This window comes from Bos indicus x Bos taurus, chromosome 15 (genome assembly GCF_003369695.1).
Source record: "Bos indicus x Bos taurus breed Angus x Brahman F1 hybrid chromosome 15, Bos_hybrid_MaternalHap_v2.0, whole genome shotgun sequence".
Lineage (NCBI taxonomy): Eukaryota > Metazoa > Chordata > Mammalia > Artiodactyla > Bovidae > Bos > Bos indicus x Bos taurus.
The window spans coordinates 35,057,722-35,074,923 of record NC_040090.1 but is presented as its reverse complement, the minus strand read 5'-3'; the positions used below and the strand labels follow the sequence as shown (position 1 = coordinate 35,074,923).

Here is a 17,202-nt window from a genome sequence, read left to right as displayed (position 1 = left end):
AAGCATCTGCCTGCAATGCGGGAAACCTGGGTTTGATCCCTGGGTGGGGAAGATCCCCTGGACAAGGAAATGGCAACCCACTTCAGTATTCTTGCCTGGAGAATCCCATGAAAGGGGGAGCCTGGTGGACTACAGTCCATGGGGTTGCAAAGAGTTGGACACGACTGAGCAACTTCACTTTCACTTTATTTTATGTATATATACATATATATTCCCTCTTACATATATATATATATATATATATGGAAAGAGGGAATAAAAGAGGGAATGAATATACATATGTACCCTTTTCCATTCCTTCTTTCCATATAATGCATGCTTATTTTACTATTAAAATATTGCATATTTTCAATTTAAAATATTATACATTATTAAATAGATATGAAGTTAAATTAATGGTGAGCCTTTAGGGCCAAATCAGCTGTCAGGGATTAAAAGATAGCCTAGAAACAATAAATTAATTCAAGAACATTACTGATAGGAAGCTTATGAAAATCCATAGATATTTACTCTGAATTTTCTCTATTTTTATTGTATAATATATAGTAAATATTTCTTTCTCTGTTCTTTTGCTGTTTAATTTTTTAGTGTCTTCAATGAAAATCCATCAAAGCTCTTGTCAGAGATGACCAGACTTGTGGGGTACACACTGTTGTTCTAGAATTTGAGGCCTTTGACTACTGGGAAATGTTTCTTACATAAGAACTGTAAGAGGTAATCTCCTCTATGAGATTAGAGGAAAGGTGTATCATATACTGATGGTTCTGCTTATGTTCATCAGGGGTAACTTTGAGTAATAAAGCAGGGAAACAGAAAATATTCCTGTTTGTCAAGAGTCACCATGGTGGTCTGGAATAACAGTGATACTATGGAACCTGTATTTATTCTGAGGGGTTTTCCTGGACTGGAGTATGTTCATTCACATCTCTCCATCCCATTCTGTCTTGCATATTTGTTAGCATTTATTGGTAATGCTACCGTCCTCTCTGTTATTTGGACAGAGTCCTCACTCCACCAGCCCATGTATTACTTTCTCTCTATGTTGGCACTAACTGACCTAGGTATGTCCTTGTCCACACTGCCCACCATGCTTGCTGTATTGTGTTTGGATGTTCGGGAGATCCAGGCAAGTGCTTGCTATGCCCAGCTCTTCTTCATCCACACTTTCACATTCCTGGAGTCCTCAGTGCTGCTGGCCATGGCCTTCGACCGCTTTGTTGCTATTTGCCATCCACTGCACTACACCACCATCCTCACCAACAGTGTAATAGGCAAGGTTGGTTTGGCCTGCTTGCTGAGAAGCATGGGAGTTGTACTACCCACATCTTTGCTGCTGAGACACTATCACTGCTGCCATGCCAGTGCCCTCTCCCATGCCTTCTGTTTGCACCAGGATGTTCTGAAGTTATCCTGTTCAGGTGCCAGGATCAGCAGTGTTTATGGACTGAGTGTAGTTATTGCCACACTGGGCGTGGATTCTGTCTTTATACTTCTTTCTTATGTCCTGATTCTGAAGGCTGTGCTGGGCATCGCCTCTCATGAGGAGCAGCTAAAGGCACTCAACACATGTGTGTCTCATATGTGTGTGGTGCTCATCTTCTTTGTGCCAGTTATTGGGGTATCAATGGTCCATCGCTTTGGGAAGCATTTGTCTCCCATAATCCACATCCTTATGGCGGACATATACCTGCTTCTTCCCCCAGTGCTTAACCCTGTTGTCTACAGCATCAGGACAAAGCAGATTCGTCTAGGAATTCTCTGCAAGTTTGGGATAAGGAGGAGGTTTTAAGTACCTCTAACCTTTGGTTTTCCCACTGAAAATCACAAGGCAGCTTCTCAAGTAGATGAGAAGTACATTACTGAAGCCTGGTCAATCTGTTAAATTCCTAATTCTTTCCCTTCCTATATACATGATTTCAGATAATCACTAACCCTTATGAAATTCATATTTTTCATAGCAAAATTGTAAGTATGACCTTTTCTATCCCCAAGGTAATTATGAGATATACGATAGACTATGTAAAAGAGATTATTTTGAAAAAGTTTACTATTTGTTAATATTATTAAATTTTTATTAATGATTATAATAACTTTCATTATGTAATATAACTAAGTTCATAAGTTTCTCATGTTTATGATCTAAAATTCAGGATCAATCTCTCTTTCTCCATTTTATTTTGCTTCTCATGCCAAAATGTCACAATATTGTAACAAAAATATTTCTGACTTTTGGGGTAGGTTTGGAACTTGTCTTCCTGGGAGGAATTTGAACTGCTACAGTCACTGTTGGCTATGAAATAAGTCCTCACCTCATCATTGGTTGGCACCAACTGACCTAAGTATGTGCCTATCCACACGTCCCATCATGCTTGCTGTGCTATGTTTGGAGAATGTTTGGGAGATCCAGGCAAGTGCTTGCTATGTCCAGCTCTTCTTCATCCACACATTCACATTCCTGGAGGCCTCAGTGTTGCTGGCACTGGGAGAAAGATGGGTTCTTTCTCCCAACCCCATTGTAGGTCTATCTGCTCCTTCAACTTGCCATCAAATGCTGGGACAGACACATGGAGTTGCCCAATAAATCCTGATAGCACATGTCTAAATACATGGGCAAATGTGTAGTTTTCCTGTTCAGTACTATAGCTCAGAATTCCATGTCTAAATCCATGAGTGTATTGGGATTGGCGTGTGATAATCACTCTCATTTTTTAATAGTATTCTTTCCTCTTCTTCATGTCTGTGTGGATTGCTAATATTAGTGTCATTCTCAGTTCCCTTATTGTAGATAATTTGCTACTTTTTTTTTCGTTAAAATGACATACATATGGTTTCATCAGTGATATTTTGTTATTCCTATATATTCAGTTTCTTGTTAGCTGTATTGCAATTTTTTTTTTTTTTATCATGGGGTCATTACTAGTATAATAACATGTCACCATGGGGCTAGTATTCCCCAATCAGCATGAATGTTCATAAAATATTTGTTTATATTAACACTACTGTCTTTTCATGCTCCCAATAAATATACACTGAGAAACATGAAACATGTCGTAGCAATTACTGCTTTCAATAGTGTGGATATATAAAAAGTGGAATGGATGATCTAAATGTTAAGAAATTAATATTTAATAGAGGTATACATGTAGAAAGCTTAGAAAAATCAACAGAAGTCATTGAAACATTGTTATTAAAGAGTGGCCAATTTTACTTAAGGGTTAAGGAATCAGGTATTGTGGTAGTTGACACTCAGCAGTGCCTCATGGGTCAAATTCAGTCCTACCTCCTGAATAAAGTGTGAAAGAAATTGGTATGCTTAAGCTGGCTGGTTTTGCCTTATGAAAGCTAATCATGCATATCTCATTTCAACTGCACGTTCTGTAATGTCACATTGGTAGTTTGAAGTTGGTCATGATTGGTCATGATGGGAGTATTTCCACAACAGAAACTGACAGACACTACACATCAGGGCTTTTCTAAACTCTCCCAGAGAATGACAGTCCCTTTGCAGTTCGCCTGAAACTATTACAGCACTGTTGATTGGCTATACTCCAGTGAAAACTAAAAAGATAAAAAAGGAAAAAACAAAAACAAACAATCTCACGTACATTACTCTAGAAAACAAAGTACTTTGTATTTTACTCTTAATGACTGGTTAAGTCATTAAGTGTTTACCAGCACACCACTGGACAAGGTATTCCAAGAAGAGGCAGAATGAAGAAAAAAAAGAGCATGTGTTAATAATATTCTCCAACTTCCAGGAGAAGTTTAAGACTTGGTGCAGCCACTACAGAGAACAGTATGGAAGTTCCTTCAAAAACTAACAATAGAGCTACCATTTGACCCTGAAATCCCACTCCTGGGCATATATCCAGAGAAAAACATGATCCAAAAGGATACATGCACCCCAGTGTTCATTGCAGCACTGCTTACAATAGCTAAGACATAGAGACAACCAAAATGTCTATCAACAGAGGAATGGATTAAGAAGACTTGGTATGTATGTGCTTAGTTGCTCAGTCATGTCTGGCTCTTTGTGACCCCATAGATTGTAGCCCATCAGGCTTCTCTGTCCATGGGGATTCTTCAGGCAAGAATACTGGAGTTTTACCTCAGAATTTAGTGCTTTGTTGTCCGGTGCATAGATATTAAGATTTATCTTTGAAATTATTTTATCAAAATGTAATATCCCTGATACTTGTTCTCATTTTCCGAAATTAATATAGCTTATCCCGTTTTCTTTGGATTAACGATAGGATTGCATATCTTTCTCCACTTCTTTACTTTAAAGAATGTATGTCTTTAGTATGGAGGTTTTTTAAAAAACTAAAAATAGAGTTACCAGATGATCCAGCAATCTCAATCTTGGGCATATATCTGGAAAAGATGAAAACTAATTCAAGAAGATTCATGCATCTCAGTGTTCATAGCAGTACTATTTACAATAGCCATGACATGAAAGCAACTTAAATGTCCATAGACAGAAGAATGGATAAAGAAGATGTGTGACATATATATGTATATATACACACACACACACACACACACACACATATATGTATATATATATATACATACAATGGAATATACACTAAGTCATAAAAAAGAATGAAATCATGCCATGTGTAGCAACATGGATGGACCTAGAGACTGTGATTATCATATTAAGTGAAGTAAATCAGACAGAAAGAGACAAGCATCATATGATATCACTTGTATATGGAATTTAGAAAAAAAATGATACAAAGGAACTTATTTACAAAACAGAAATAGACTCATAGATACAGAAAAAAACTTAGGGTTACCAAAGGGGAAAGCAAGGTGGAGGGATAAATTAGAAATCTGGGATTAATAGATAAATGCTACTATATATAAAACATAACCAATAAGGACTACTTGCTTCAGTCGTGTTCAACTCTATGTGACTTGATGGACTGTAACCTGCTAGGCTGCTCTATCCACAGGATTCTCCAGGCAAGAAAACTGGAATGGATTGCCGTGCCCTTCTCCAGGGGATCTTCGCAATTCAGGGATTGAAACCATGCCTCTTATAAATCTTCTGCATTGGCAGGCAGGGCCTTTACCACTAGTGGTACCTGGGAAGCCCCAGTGTATAGCACAGGAACTCTTTAATACTTTAAAATAACCTGCAATGAAAATTAATCTGAAAAAGAATATGTCCCAAGGAACCACTAGTCTACTTTCTGGTCTAACAAATGTCCCTATTTTGGATTTTCCTATGAACGTAATTCTGTTCTGTATCAAGCCCATCTTTAGTCTTTCCCATTCTGTTGAAGATATTAAGAGGAGGTGGCAAGAATACACAGAAGAACTGTACAAAAAGGATCTTCACGACCAAGATAATCACAACGGTGTGATCACTCACCTAGAGTCAGACATCATGGAATGTGAAGTCAGGTGGGCCTTAGAAAGCATAACTACAAACAAAGCTAGTGGAAGTGATGGAATTCCAGTACAGCTATTTCAAATCCTGTAAGATGATGCTGTGAAAGTGCTGCACTCAATATGCCAGCAAATGTGGAAAACTCAGCAGTGGCCACAGGACTGGAAAAGGTCAGTTTTCATTCCAATCCCAAAGAAAGGCAATACCAAAGAATGCTCAAACTATGGCACAATTGCACTCATCTCACACACTAGTAAAGTAATGCTCAAAATTCTCCAAGCCAGGCAGCAATAGATGAACTGTGAACTTCCAGATGTTCAAGCTGGTTTTAGAAAAGGCAGAGGAACCAGAGATCAAATTGCCAACATCCACTGGATCATGAAAAAAGCAAGAGAGTTCCAGAAAAACATCTATTTCTGCTTTATTGACTATGTCAAAGCCTTTGACTGTGTGGATCACAATAAGCTGTGGAAAATTCTGGAAGAGATAGGAATACCAGACCACCTGACCTGCCTCTTGAGAAACCTATATGCAGTTCAGGAAGCAACAGTTAGAACTGGACATGGAACAACAGACTTGTTCCAAATAGGAAAAGGAGTACGTCAAAGCTGTATATTGTCACCCTGCTTGTTTAACTTACATGCAGAGGACATCATGAGAAATGCTGGGCTGGAGGAAGCACAAGCTGGAATCAAGATTGCCGGGAGAAATATCAATAACCTCAGATATGCAGGTGACACCACTCTTATGGCAGAAAGTGAAGAGGAACTAAAAAGCCTCTTGATTAAAGTGAAAGAGGAGAGTGAAAAAGTTGGCTTAAAGCTTAACATTCAGAAAACGAAGATCATGGCATCTGGTCCCATCACTTCATGGGAAATAGATGGGGAAACAGTGGAAACAGTGTCAGACTTTATTTTTTGGGGCTCCACAATACTGCATATGGTGATTGCAGCCATGAAATTAAAAGATGCTTACTCCTTGGAAGGAAAGTTATGACCAGCCTGGATACCATATTAAAAAGCAGAGACATTACTTTGCCAACAAAGGTCTGTCTAGTCAAGGCTATGGTTTTTCCTGTGGTCATGTATGGATGTGAAAGTTGGACTGTGAAGAAAGATGAGTACTGAAGAATTGATGCCTTTGAACTGTGGTGTTGGAGAAGACTCTTGAGAGTCTCTTGGACTGCAAGGAGGTCCAACCAGTCCCTTCTAAAGGACATTAGTCCTGGGTGTTCTTTGGAAGGACTGATGTTAAACCTGAAAGTCCAATACTTTGGCCACTTGATGTGAAGAGTTGACTCATTGGAAAAGACTCTGATGCTGGGAGGGATTGGGGGCAGGAGGAGTAGGGGACGACAGAGGATGAGATGGCTGGATGGCATCACTGACTCGATGGACATGAGTTTGGGTGAACTCCAGGAGTTGATGATGGACAGGGAGGCCTGGCGTGCTGCAATTCATGGGGTTGCAAAGAGTCGGACATGACTGAGCAACTGAACTGAACTGAACTTATGAATGCAATTTGCCAACAAAGGTCCATCTAGTGAAGACTATGGTTTTTCCAGAAGTCATGTATGGATGTGAGAGTTGGACTATAAATAATGCTGAGTGCTAAAGAGTTGATGCTTTTGAACTGTGTTGAAGACTCTTGAGAGCCCCGTGGACTGCAAGGAAATCCAACCAGTCCGTACTAAGGAAATCAGTCCTGAATCTTCATTGGAAGGACTGATGTTAAACTGAAACTCCAATACTTTGGCCACCTGATGCAAAGAGCTGATTAATTTGAAAAGACCTGTAAGCTGGGAAAGACTGAAGGGGATGACAGAGGATGAGATGGTTGGATGGCATCACTGACTCGATGGACAAGAGTTTGAGTGGGCTCCGGGGATTGGTGATTGTTTCCATGGGGTCACAGGGAGTTGGACATGACTGAACAACTGACCTGAACTGATTATATATAATGCTGATATGTATATTCTTATATATATTTTTGTGTGGATACATTTTCCCTTCGTTTAGATATTTATTTTAGAATGGAATTCTTGGATTATACAGGAACTCTAAGCTTAACTGCTTAAAGAATTTTGCCATGTTTTTCCAAAACAGCTTCAAATTTTACATTCTCACAGTAGTGTATGAGGCTTCTAGTTTCTCCACCTCCTCAACAACACTTCTTTCATTTTTTAATTCTAACTGTTTTAGTGAGTATGAAATGATATTTCATTGTGGCTCTATCATTTCACTAATGACAAGCATTTGTTCATATTCGTATTGGCTATTTGTGTATTCTCTTTAAGAAATGTCTATTCAGATCTCAGTTATTTTTAACTGTTTTTTTTGTGTGTGTCTTTCTATTATTTTAGATATTTTAGACATAAGGCTGTTATCATATAGATGATTATAGATATGTCCTCCCAATTTTGGTGTTATAATTTCATTTCTTGGTGATATCCTTTGAAGCATAAAATTAGTTAATTTTGATGAAGTTTATTTATTTTTTTTTACTTTTGTAGCTCATGCTTCTGGTGTCCTAATAATACTCTGCCAAATCTGAGATCATTAAAATTTTACTCTATTTTTTATTATAAGAATTTTACAGCTTTATCTCTTTCACTAATACATTTGACTCACTTAAAGTTAATTTTTATGTATTGTGAACTAAGATTTTAATTTTTTTTTAATAAGACTATGTTCAGGTGGCAAGGAGGAGGAAGAGGAGAAGGAGGAGTCTGGAGCTTTCAAGGAGGAGAAAAGGACAAACATATTTTTTTTCTCTAAGCCCAGAGTTAATGATTACATAACAAAACAACTCATCCTGCTCAAGGATATGTTTTTCTCTTAAATTCTGTACCAATGATTACATGATGCTTTTGGACTGTGGTGTTGGAGAAGACTCTTGAGAGTCCCTTGGACTGCAAGGAGATCCAACCAGTCCATTCGGAAGGAGATCAGCCCTGGGATTTCTTTGGAAGGAGTGGTGCTAAATCTGAAACTCCAGTACTTTGGCCACCTCATGTGAAGAGTTGACTTATTGGAAAAGACTCTGATGCTGGGAAGGATTGGGGGCAGGAGGAGAAGGGGATGACAGAGGATGAGATGGCTGGATGCCATCACTGACTTGATGGACGTGAGTCTGAATGAACTCCGGGAGTTGGTGATGGACAGGGAGGCCCGGAGTGCTGTGATTTATGGGGTCACAAAGAGTCGGACACGACTGAGTGACTAAATTGAACTTAACTGAACTTAAGGGAAAAACATATCCTTAAGCAAGATGAGTTGTTTTGTTGTATAATCAATAGCTCTGGGCTTACAGAGAGAGAGAGAGAGAGAGGAAAAAATAAAAAATAAAAGAAGTTTACCCTTTTCTCCTTCTTGAGAACTCCAGACCTCTATCTCTTACTTGGGTATCCCAGACCTACCAACCTGCCTAGGAATTGACACTCTCAGTTATGAGGTTGGAAAAAAACAAACTATCAGTGAAGAGAAAGAGTAAAATCTAAAGCAAAAGCAAAAAAAAAAAAAACCTTTTCATATTTTTTAAAACGTTTTAAATTAAATTAGTTTATTCTCTGTGTAGAATGTCGGTAACACATAGAATTGGGCCATATATTCACATGAAGATACAATAATATATATCTTTTCACATATATCAAGTATAGATGAACTAACTGTTTTATCTCCACTTTTTAACTTCTATTTACATACACTTCAGTCTGCTTTTATATCCTTTGGAGTTTTGGGCCTCTAGAGTAGAATCTTGAAGTTTGTGAGCCGTCCCTGGGTACTCAGTCCCAGAGCTCTGTGCAAAGTTGCGGTCTTTTCTTAGAAATGTCTCTTGAATACTCAACCTCTAATATAAATGTGCCCTCCATGCCCTTTTCAGAGTGAGGGGTAAGTACTGTGCCGCTTGATGCTGTGCATAAGACCCCTGCACACATGAAAAAGGTGAATCAGCTGCTGATTTCTGGTGAATAATCTCTCTAGTAAATGGAGAGACACACGGGCAGAACAGGCTGAGAATGGATCATGTTGCCAGACTGCACTAGGTAGGAAAAAATAATATGTTTTTAAATGGTGATAAGCTTATTCTTTGGAGAAGGAAATGGCAACCCACTCCAGTACTCTTGCTTAGAAAATTCTATGGATGGAGGAGCCTGGTGGTGTACAGTCCATGGGGTCACAAAGAGTTGGATATGACTAAGTGACTTTACTTTCACTTTCAAGCTTATTCTTTAAAATGCTCAGAAAGACCCAAGGCATGAAATATCATCTTGTCAATCACACTACATATAAGATATATTTCTCTGGCAGTAGGAAGGATTGAAGCTAGTGGTGATCCACTGTTGAAGGTGGACTCCTAGAGTTGCTACAAAATAAGCAACAGGGACTCTATAGCCTTGGACTTGGCCATGGCCATCACTTTTCTACTGGACAGTGGCATTTTAATTGCCCAGTTTGCTTATGTATTTATAGATCACAAACAAGAGTCAGTGCACTCGGCAGCAATAGTTCTCTCTCTGTTAGACTGAATTCACAAAAAAGGAAAGTTTGTTTTTTTCACCATGGTATGTTTTCTAAATGGTGTTCAGCCCTGGGATCAGGACTTAGAAGTCTTACCATGAAGATTCTCATTATCAAAGTCCTAGCGTCATATTTTCTCAGTCAATAAATGTGTTAGAAATTTGTGTGAATTAAAATTAAAAAGACATCAAAACTGTTCTCTTTTTCCATTCTTTCACTCTTTCCTACCTACCCTTACACAAACCCAACAAAAAATATTCTCTGCCAATAAACTCAATGTTTATAGAATAACAGAAATGACTTATCATATGGTATGATTTTGTTGTGTTGTAATGACACTCAAGAAGAATGTTAGATCAAAAATAAAAACATCTGAGTTATGTTCAAAAAAAATGTAATAAAGTTAAACAATGACAAGGACAAAAAGAAAGGATCTCTATGCCTTATTTTGAATTACAACTGCTGTAACACAACCCCAGGGCAACTGTCTTTACCTCATTTTGAGTATTTTGAGTGGTTTGATTCATTCTGTAGCTTTATTTTTTAAAAGTGTAGTTGTTTTACACTGCTGTGTCAGTTCCTATTGTACAGCAAAGTGAATGAGCCATGTGTTTACACATATCCCCTCTTTTTTGGATTTCCTTCCCACTTTAACAGTTTAAGAAGGTTCTCTTTTTTCCACACCCTGTTAAGCATTATTTTTTGTAACTTTTTTGACGGGGCCCATTCTGACCAGTGTGAGGTGATATTTTATTGTAGTTTTGATTTGCATTTCTCAGTCAGGACAGTATGGTACTGGCACAAAAACAGAAATATAGATCGATGGAGCAGGCCAGAAAGCCCAGAGATAAACCCACACAACTATGGTTACCTAACCTATAACAAAGGAGGCAAGAATACACAGTGGAGAAAAGATAGTCTCTTCAATAAGTGGTGTTGAGAAAATTGGGCAGCTACATGTAAAAAGAATAAAATTAGAGACTCCCTAACTCCAATACTTTGGCCACCTCATGTGAAGAGTTGACTCATTGGAAAAGACCCTGATGCTGGGATGGATTGGGGGCAGGAGGAGAAGGGAATGACAGAGGATGAGATGGCTGGATGGTATCACCGACTTGATGGACATAAGTTTGGGTAAACTTTGGGAGTTGGTGATGGACAGGGAGGCCTGGCGTGCTGCGATTCATGGGGTTGCAAAGAGTCAGATTCGACTGAGCGACTGAACTGAACTGAACACCATATACAAAAATAAAGTCAAAATGGATTCAATACTTAAATGTAAGGCTGGGCACTAAAAAACTCTTAGAGGAAAACAGTCAGAACACTCTTTGTGATAAATCACAGCAAGATCTTTTTTGACCTATCTTCTAGAGTTATAACAATAAAAACAAAAATAAACAAATGGTACCTAATTAAACTGAAAAGCTTTTGCACAGCAAAGGAAACCACAAACAAAGCAAAAAGACAGCATGAAGAATGGGAGAAAATATTTGTAAATGAAGCAGCTGACATAGGATTAATCTCCAAAATATGTAAACAATTCTTGTAGCTCAATATTAAAACAAAAAACCCAAATAAAAATTGGGCAGAAGTCCTAAATAGACATTTCTCTAAGGCAGATGTACAGATAGCCAACAAACACATGACAAGATGTTCAACATTCTGCTGTATTTTGAAAGCATTTCTCTAGTATCTTTCTCCACACCTTTAGTTCACTGCTGAGGTAGTCTCTGTTGAGACTCAGATATCCCAGAGAACTACCAAAAATACCTCCTCTAGTACCAAAATGATCTTTTTAGGCTTTCAGATTTTTCTATCTAGTTCCAGTGTATTGAACTGGTAGGAGGAGTAACCAAGCAAGTGTTGGCTCAACAGCAATGGTAAAATTAACTCAAGTAAAATTAACAGCTGTTCTGAGAGTACCTGATAAGCTATGGACAGAGAAGAGTGTAAATGACACTAGAAAACACTCCCCTTCTCCAACTGATACTCTGTGCAGTCTGTAACTCATGAACAATGGTTGCCTCTGCTCCTGGCCAGGCATCTCAAGGAGTCAGTAATTTGTCTGAGAACATGTAGCTGTGTCTTTTATGATCTGATTTGGAGTCTGTGAGAGGCTACTGGGCTTGGGTCAGAATTTTCCCATGTACGTCTCTATGTGAATAATGGGGAATCAGAAGAATTCAGGCTTGAATTGTACAAGCTCCTATACACCTATATCTATAATTTATTTTCATTATGGACCCCTTGAAGGCATTTTTGAATGCCTCTGTAATGCATTAACTTGTTCTCTTGTGTAGTCTTGATTTTTATAGAGTCACTTACCAGAGTGGATTTCCCCAAATAGAATCACATCCAATTCTCTTTCACAGTGAATGGCATGGTCTAATTATTGGCACTCTGCACTGAGCTTGCTGTAAGCCTTCACATTTGGAATTAGAGCTCAATCAGCAGGCAGAATAAAAACTGAATATGACTCTGACCTGGTATATTAAATGCTAGGGGGAATGACTCCATACATGTGATTCAGTAACAGGCCTACTTACCTAGTAAACATGACATAAACTCTGTGCTGACACACTGAGCTAGGAATTGATGAAACAGATCATTCTCCCTCTGATCTCTCTCTCTCCCCCTCTCTCACTTTTTCTGTCGACAGGAGCCAGAGAACCAGATTCACTTTCTTCAACAAGTGACATGATGACATATCACAATGGGAGCACTTTTCATCCAATCACATTTTTCCTCATTGGAATCCCAGATCTGGAAGAGGTCCATAGCCTTGACTAGATGGACATTTGTTGGCAAATAATGTCTCTGCTTTTGAATATGTATTTATGTTGGTCATAACTTTTCTTCCAAGGAGTAAGCGTCTTTTAATTTCATGGCTGCAATCACCATCTGCAGTGATTTTGGAGCCCAAAAAAATAAAGTCTGACACTGTTTCCACTGTTTTCCCATCTATTTCCCATGAAGTGATGGGACGGGATGCCATGATCTTAGTTTTCTGAATGCTGAGTTTTAAGCCAACTTTTTCACTCTCCTCTTTCACCTTCATCAAGAGGCTTTTTAGTTCCTCTTTCTGCCATACAGGTGGTGTCATCTGCATATCTGAGGTTATTGATATTTCTCCCGGCAATCTTGATTCCAGCTTGTGCTTCTTCCAGCCCAGCATTTCACATAATGTACCCTGCGTATAAGTTAAGTTATGTATATGAAAGTGACTTAGAATATATATATATATGTAGACATATATATATATACTTAAGTATGCACATGCAGATACATATATATGTTTGCACTTCATATCATGTATGAAGTTTTATATTTCCAGAGATTTAACTTTAAGATTTGTATGATATAACTGAAAGACAAGAGTTAAAAGACACATTTAACTTAAAAAAAATTCTTCATAGTCTATTCTTTATATCTTAAACCTGATCATGCTCTTTTTTAAGTATTATCTAAGATATCTGCTTAAATCTAAAGAGATTCAATTTTTGCACTCAAATACATTCCATCAGAATAAGAACTATATGTACATTTGACTCAGCACTAATGGATAAATGTTACAATAAATTAGAACTTTCACCAAATGTTACAGACTGGTGGCATAAGAGATTTCTCAGTATAGTTTACATAGGTCCAGTGTTTACAAAGGTGGTGCTGTGAGCATATGCCAGGAATTATACCAAGTGCCTGATATCTAGTACTAATTTATCTTTAAAATGCCTTATTCTCTTGATCCAATTATCATCCCTAATTTTCCAGTTGAGGAAACTGAGACATAGAGATAATTAGTAAATCACTCATGGTGATATAGCCATACATGGGAGTCCAGTGTTTGAGCTGAGTCAGATCAATCCCAGGGTTGGCCACTTTGACCATTTGTCTCTATGGCCTCTGTGACATATATATGAACAACTGTAAAAGGGGAGCAATCATGGACAGAGGATAGTGGGTCCAAAGACCCCTAAAACTAAGCATTCAATGAACTAAGATACCTGGTCAGTGAAGGGAGACAGGGAGAGCTAAGGCTGAAAATGGAGTCTTCAATGCTAGCATATTATGCTTGAACTTAGAATATGAATTAGGTGCCATTTTGTCTAGAAAACAGCAACCCATAGAATTCGACAACAGAATCTTCCCTAGAGGAACATGTATATTCCCTAGAGAGAATACTTCTTTCTATGGCATATACAAATGATAATATCTGTGTTTTTGTCCCACATTCATAACTTTCTATAAATCCCTAACCATGTTACTTTCTCTTGGGTTTCTCTTTTTCTAAATCATAGTCTGAGGGTTTTGTCAGCAATCTCAGAGGAGTTAATCTCAGAGCCCTATTTATATGAGAAAGCTGAATTAACTCATTTTTTTCCAAACCTATAAGCAGCTACACCCTTAATATAAAACTTCTCTCTCTAGACTGTATGAAAAAACATACATAAAGTTTTACTGTTTGATATTTATCATGTGTCTCTCTTTCTAAGGAAAAATGAAGCATCACGCATGAATTTTCTTTTTTATTTAAGTGTGTACTGAACTCAAAGGAAAGAGGCATGACCCATCCAACGTGGTTGAGAACTACTACTTTGATATGATATGCTTGATGCAGTAATCCATTTCAGGTGGGAAATCTTGCAACTTTTAAATAGAGATTGGGTATCTTTAAAAATATTTAAAAGATCAACTTACAAGACTGGTTATTTAGTTGTTTGATAAAGTAAAATTTCTGCATCTGGAATAGGTTATAGGGATCGAATGAAATGCATTTATGAAGCAGGATGAAAGTCTGAGGTGAACAGTGGCATGTTATTGAGCATTTATTTATAGAGATAAACCCTAAGTAGGCATCACAATATCTAGAAGTTTTGCTCTTCACCTGTACCCTGACAGGGGCCACTGGCAATTACTGGAAGTTTCCGTTTAAAACACACACACACACACACACACACACACACATAAAGGAGCATTGCAAAATACAGCTGTTCTCTATCTCTCCATCTTTTTTTCTTTCTCTCACAAAGACACACACCAACTTCAGAATGTATACAACATTTATTTTATTCATTCAACCTGATATATTTCCCATGGAAATATGGAGTTATACTAAGGTTAAAAACAGGGTCTATGCTACTTTATCCTGAACTTAAAGAACTCTGCCTCAAGTTGGGAACCCAGAGAAAGTGTCTTAGCTTCATTATTTGAGTTTACAGGGTTTCTCCTGATTGCTTCTTAATCATTTTTAAGGCATTGCAAAAGTGCTCCTATTTCCTTTAGACAATGATGAAAAGCAATTCTCTCTTCTATTAGATTTTGTTGTTCCAGACTTTTTGTGATGCTCAAAAATACCTTCCACAGATCCATAACGACCTGAAGCCTTTTAGGCTGTACTCTACCCACACTTCCAATGTTTTAGCCAGGCAGAAGGAGTGAATAGAGTAAATGCCAGTTCTGAAGCAGTGATAAAATTATCAGGTTTTCTCAGAGGAGCTGATGTAGAGTGAACAGTGAATGCAGAATTTGTCACATACAACTAGAAACCAATATATTCATAACAATCGAAAATGAACACTATTAAATGAAATGACTGAGAAAATAGAGACATCAATGAAAATCTACAGAAGTTTATTATCTTTTTATTATTATCTTTCTTTCAGGGATCTTTCAAGTACAGAGGTATGTATCCACCTGAGTCTGCTCTTGGCCAGGTATCTCAGAATGTCTGTATTTTTTTTTTTCTTATAATAATATATATCTCTGATATTTTGCTTCTGTCATTTTACAGAAAACTGTTTGATCTTGGAATTTTCTGTATGTCAAAATGATAAATAAATCTTTAGAGAAATTCTGCCTTTTCTAATTATGGAAGTGTTGTGTGCATTCATGCCTATGACTACTTTCTCATCTGCCTCTCTCTTTTTGGGTTATGTCTGCATTCTCATATGTGTATCCTTGGCTTTTCATGTGTCCCTTTTCAGTATGGGATTTCAAAAAAGATACAGAGAATATTAAATGATTCCATACTTCATGCTATGATTTATGTTTTCTATTCTGCCCAGGGCTTGATGATAAACCTTAGATGATAAAAAAAAAAAACAAAAAACAAAACAGGATTAAGTGTTTATAAGGATTACCTATTTTGAGACTGGACCATTCAAACGAGTATGACTTGATTTAGAATATGAAAAAGAATTAATAGATCCTCCAAAGCAAAAGTTTTCATTTCACAATATATTGAAACACTAAGCTAATCATTTTCATAACCAGTTCTTACTGAAATTTCTTTTTTTCTTCCTCCCTCTAGGAGTGACAACTTCTTCTACTCTGTGACTTGGAGGGATGTTTTATCACAATAGTAGCATTTTTCACCCAACCACATTTTTCCTCATTGGAATCCCAGGTCTGGAAGAGGTCCATGGCTGGATCTCCCTGCCTTTCTGCTCTGTTTACCTTGTGGCTTTACTGGGAAATGTCACAATTTTGCTGGTCATCAAGACAGAGGAGACCCTCCAGGAGCCCATGTTCTACTTCCTGGCCATCCTTTCAACAATTGATTTGGCCCTTTCAACAACCTCAGTACCCTGTATGCTGGGTATCTTCTGGTTTGATGCTCACGAGATTAGTTTTGGAGCTTGTGTGGCCCAGATGTTCCTGATCCATGCTTTTACTGGCATGGAAGCTGAAGTCTTGCTGGCGATGGCCTTTGACCGCTATGTGGCGATCTGTGCTCCACTCCACTACACGACCATTTTGACATCCCGGGTGCTCATGGGCATCAGCATGTGCATTGTAATTCGTCCAGTTCTGCTTACACTTCCCATGATCTATCTCGTCTATCGCCTACCATTTTGCCAGGCTTATATAATACCTCATTCCTACTGTGAACACATGGGAATTGCAAAACTGTCCTGTGGAAATATCCGAATTAATGATATCTATGGACTTTTTGTTGTTTCCTTCTTTTTCCTAAACCTAGTCCTTATTGGCATCTCCTATGTTTATATTCTCAGGGCTGTCTTCTGTCTCCCATCCCAAGATGCACGACTAAAAGCCCTAAGCACATGTGGGTCCCATATTGGGGTCATATGTATTTTCTGTATCCCTTCAGTCTTCTCCTTCCTTACCCACCGATTTGGACACAAAATACCTCTCTATATTCATATTCTTGTTGCCAACCTCTATTTGATTATCCCACCCTCACTCAACCCCATCATTTATGGTATAAAGACCAAACAGATATGGGAGCCTGTGCTCCGTGCCTTTATTAAAAAATAA

General features: G+C 38.0%; 2 protein-coding genes across 2 annotated transcripts; both read left to right on the top strand.

Moving 5' to 3' along the window:
* Positions 1-841: 841 nt before the first annotated feature.
* LOC113905180 (olfactory receptor 51L1-like) lies at positions 842-1,789 on the top strand. The gene has a single exon (XM_027562156.1). The coding sequence runs from the start codon at positions 842-844 to the stop codon at positions 1,787-1,789; it is 948 nt and encodes a 315-aa protein (XP_027417957.1).
* A 14,477-nt stretch (positions 1,790-16,266) lies between these two features.
* Positions 16,267-17,202, top strand: LOC113904779 (olfactory receptor 52J3-like). The gene has a single exon (XM_027561870.1). The coding sequence runs from the start codon at positions 16,267-16,269 to the stop codon at positions 17,200-17,202; it is 936 nt and encodes a 311-aa protein (XP_027417671.1).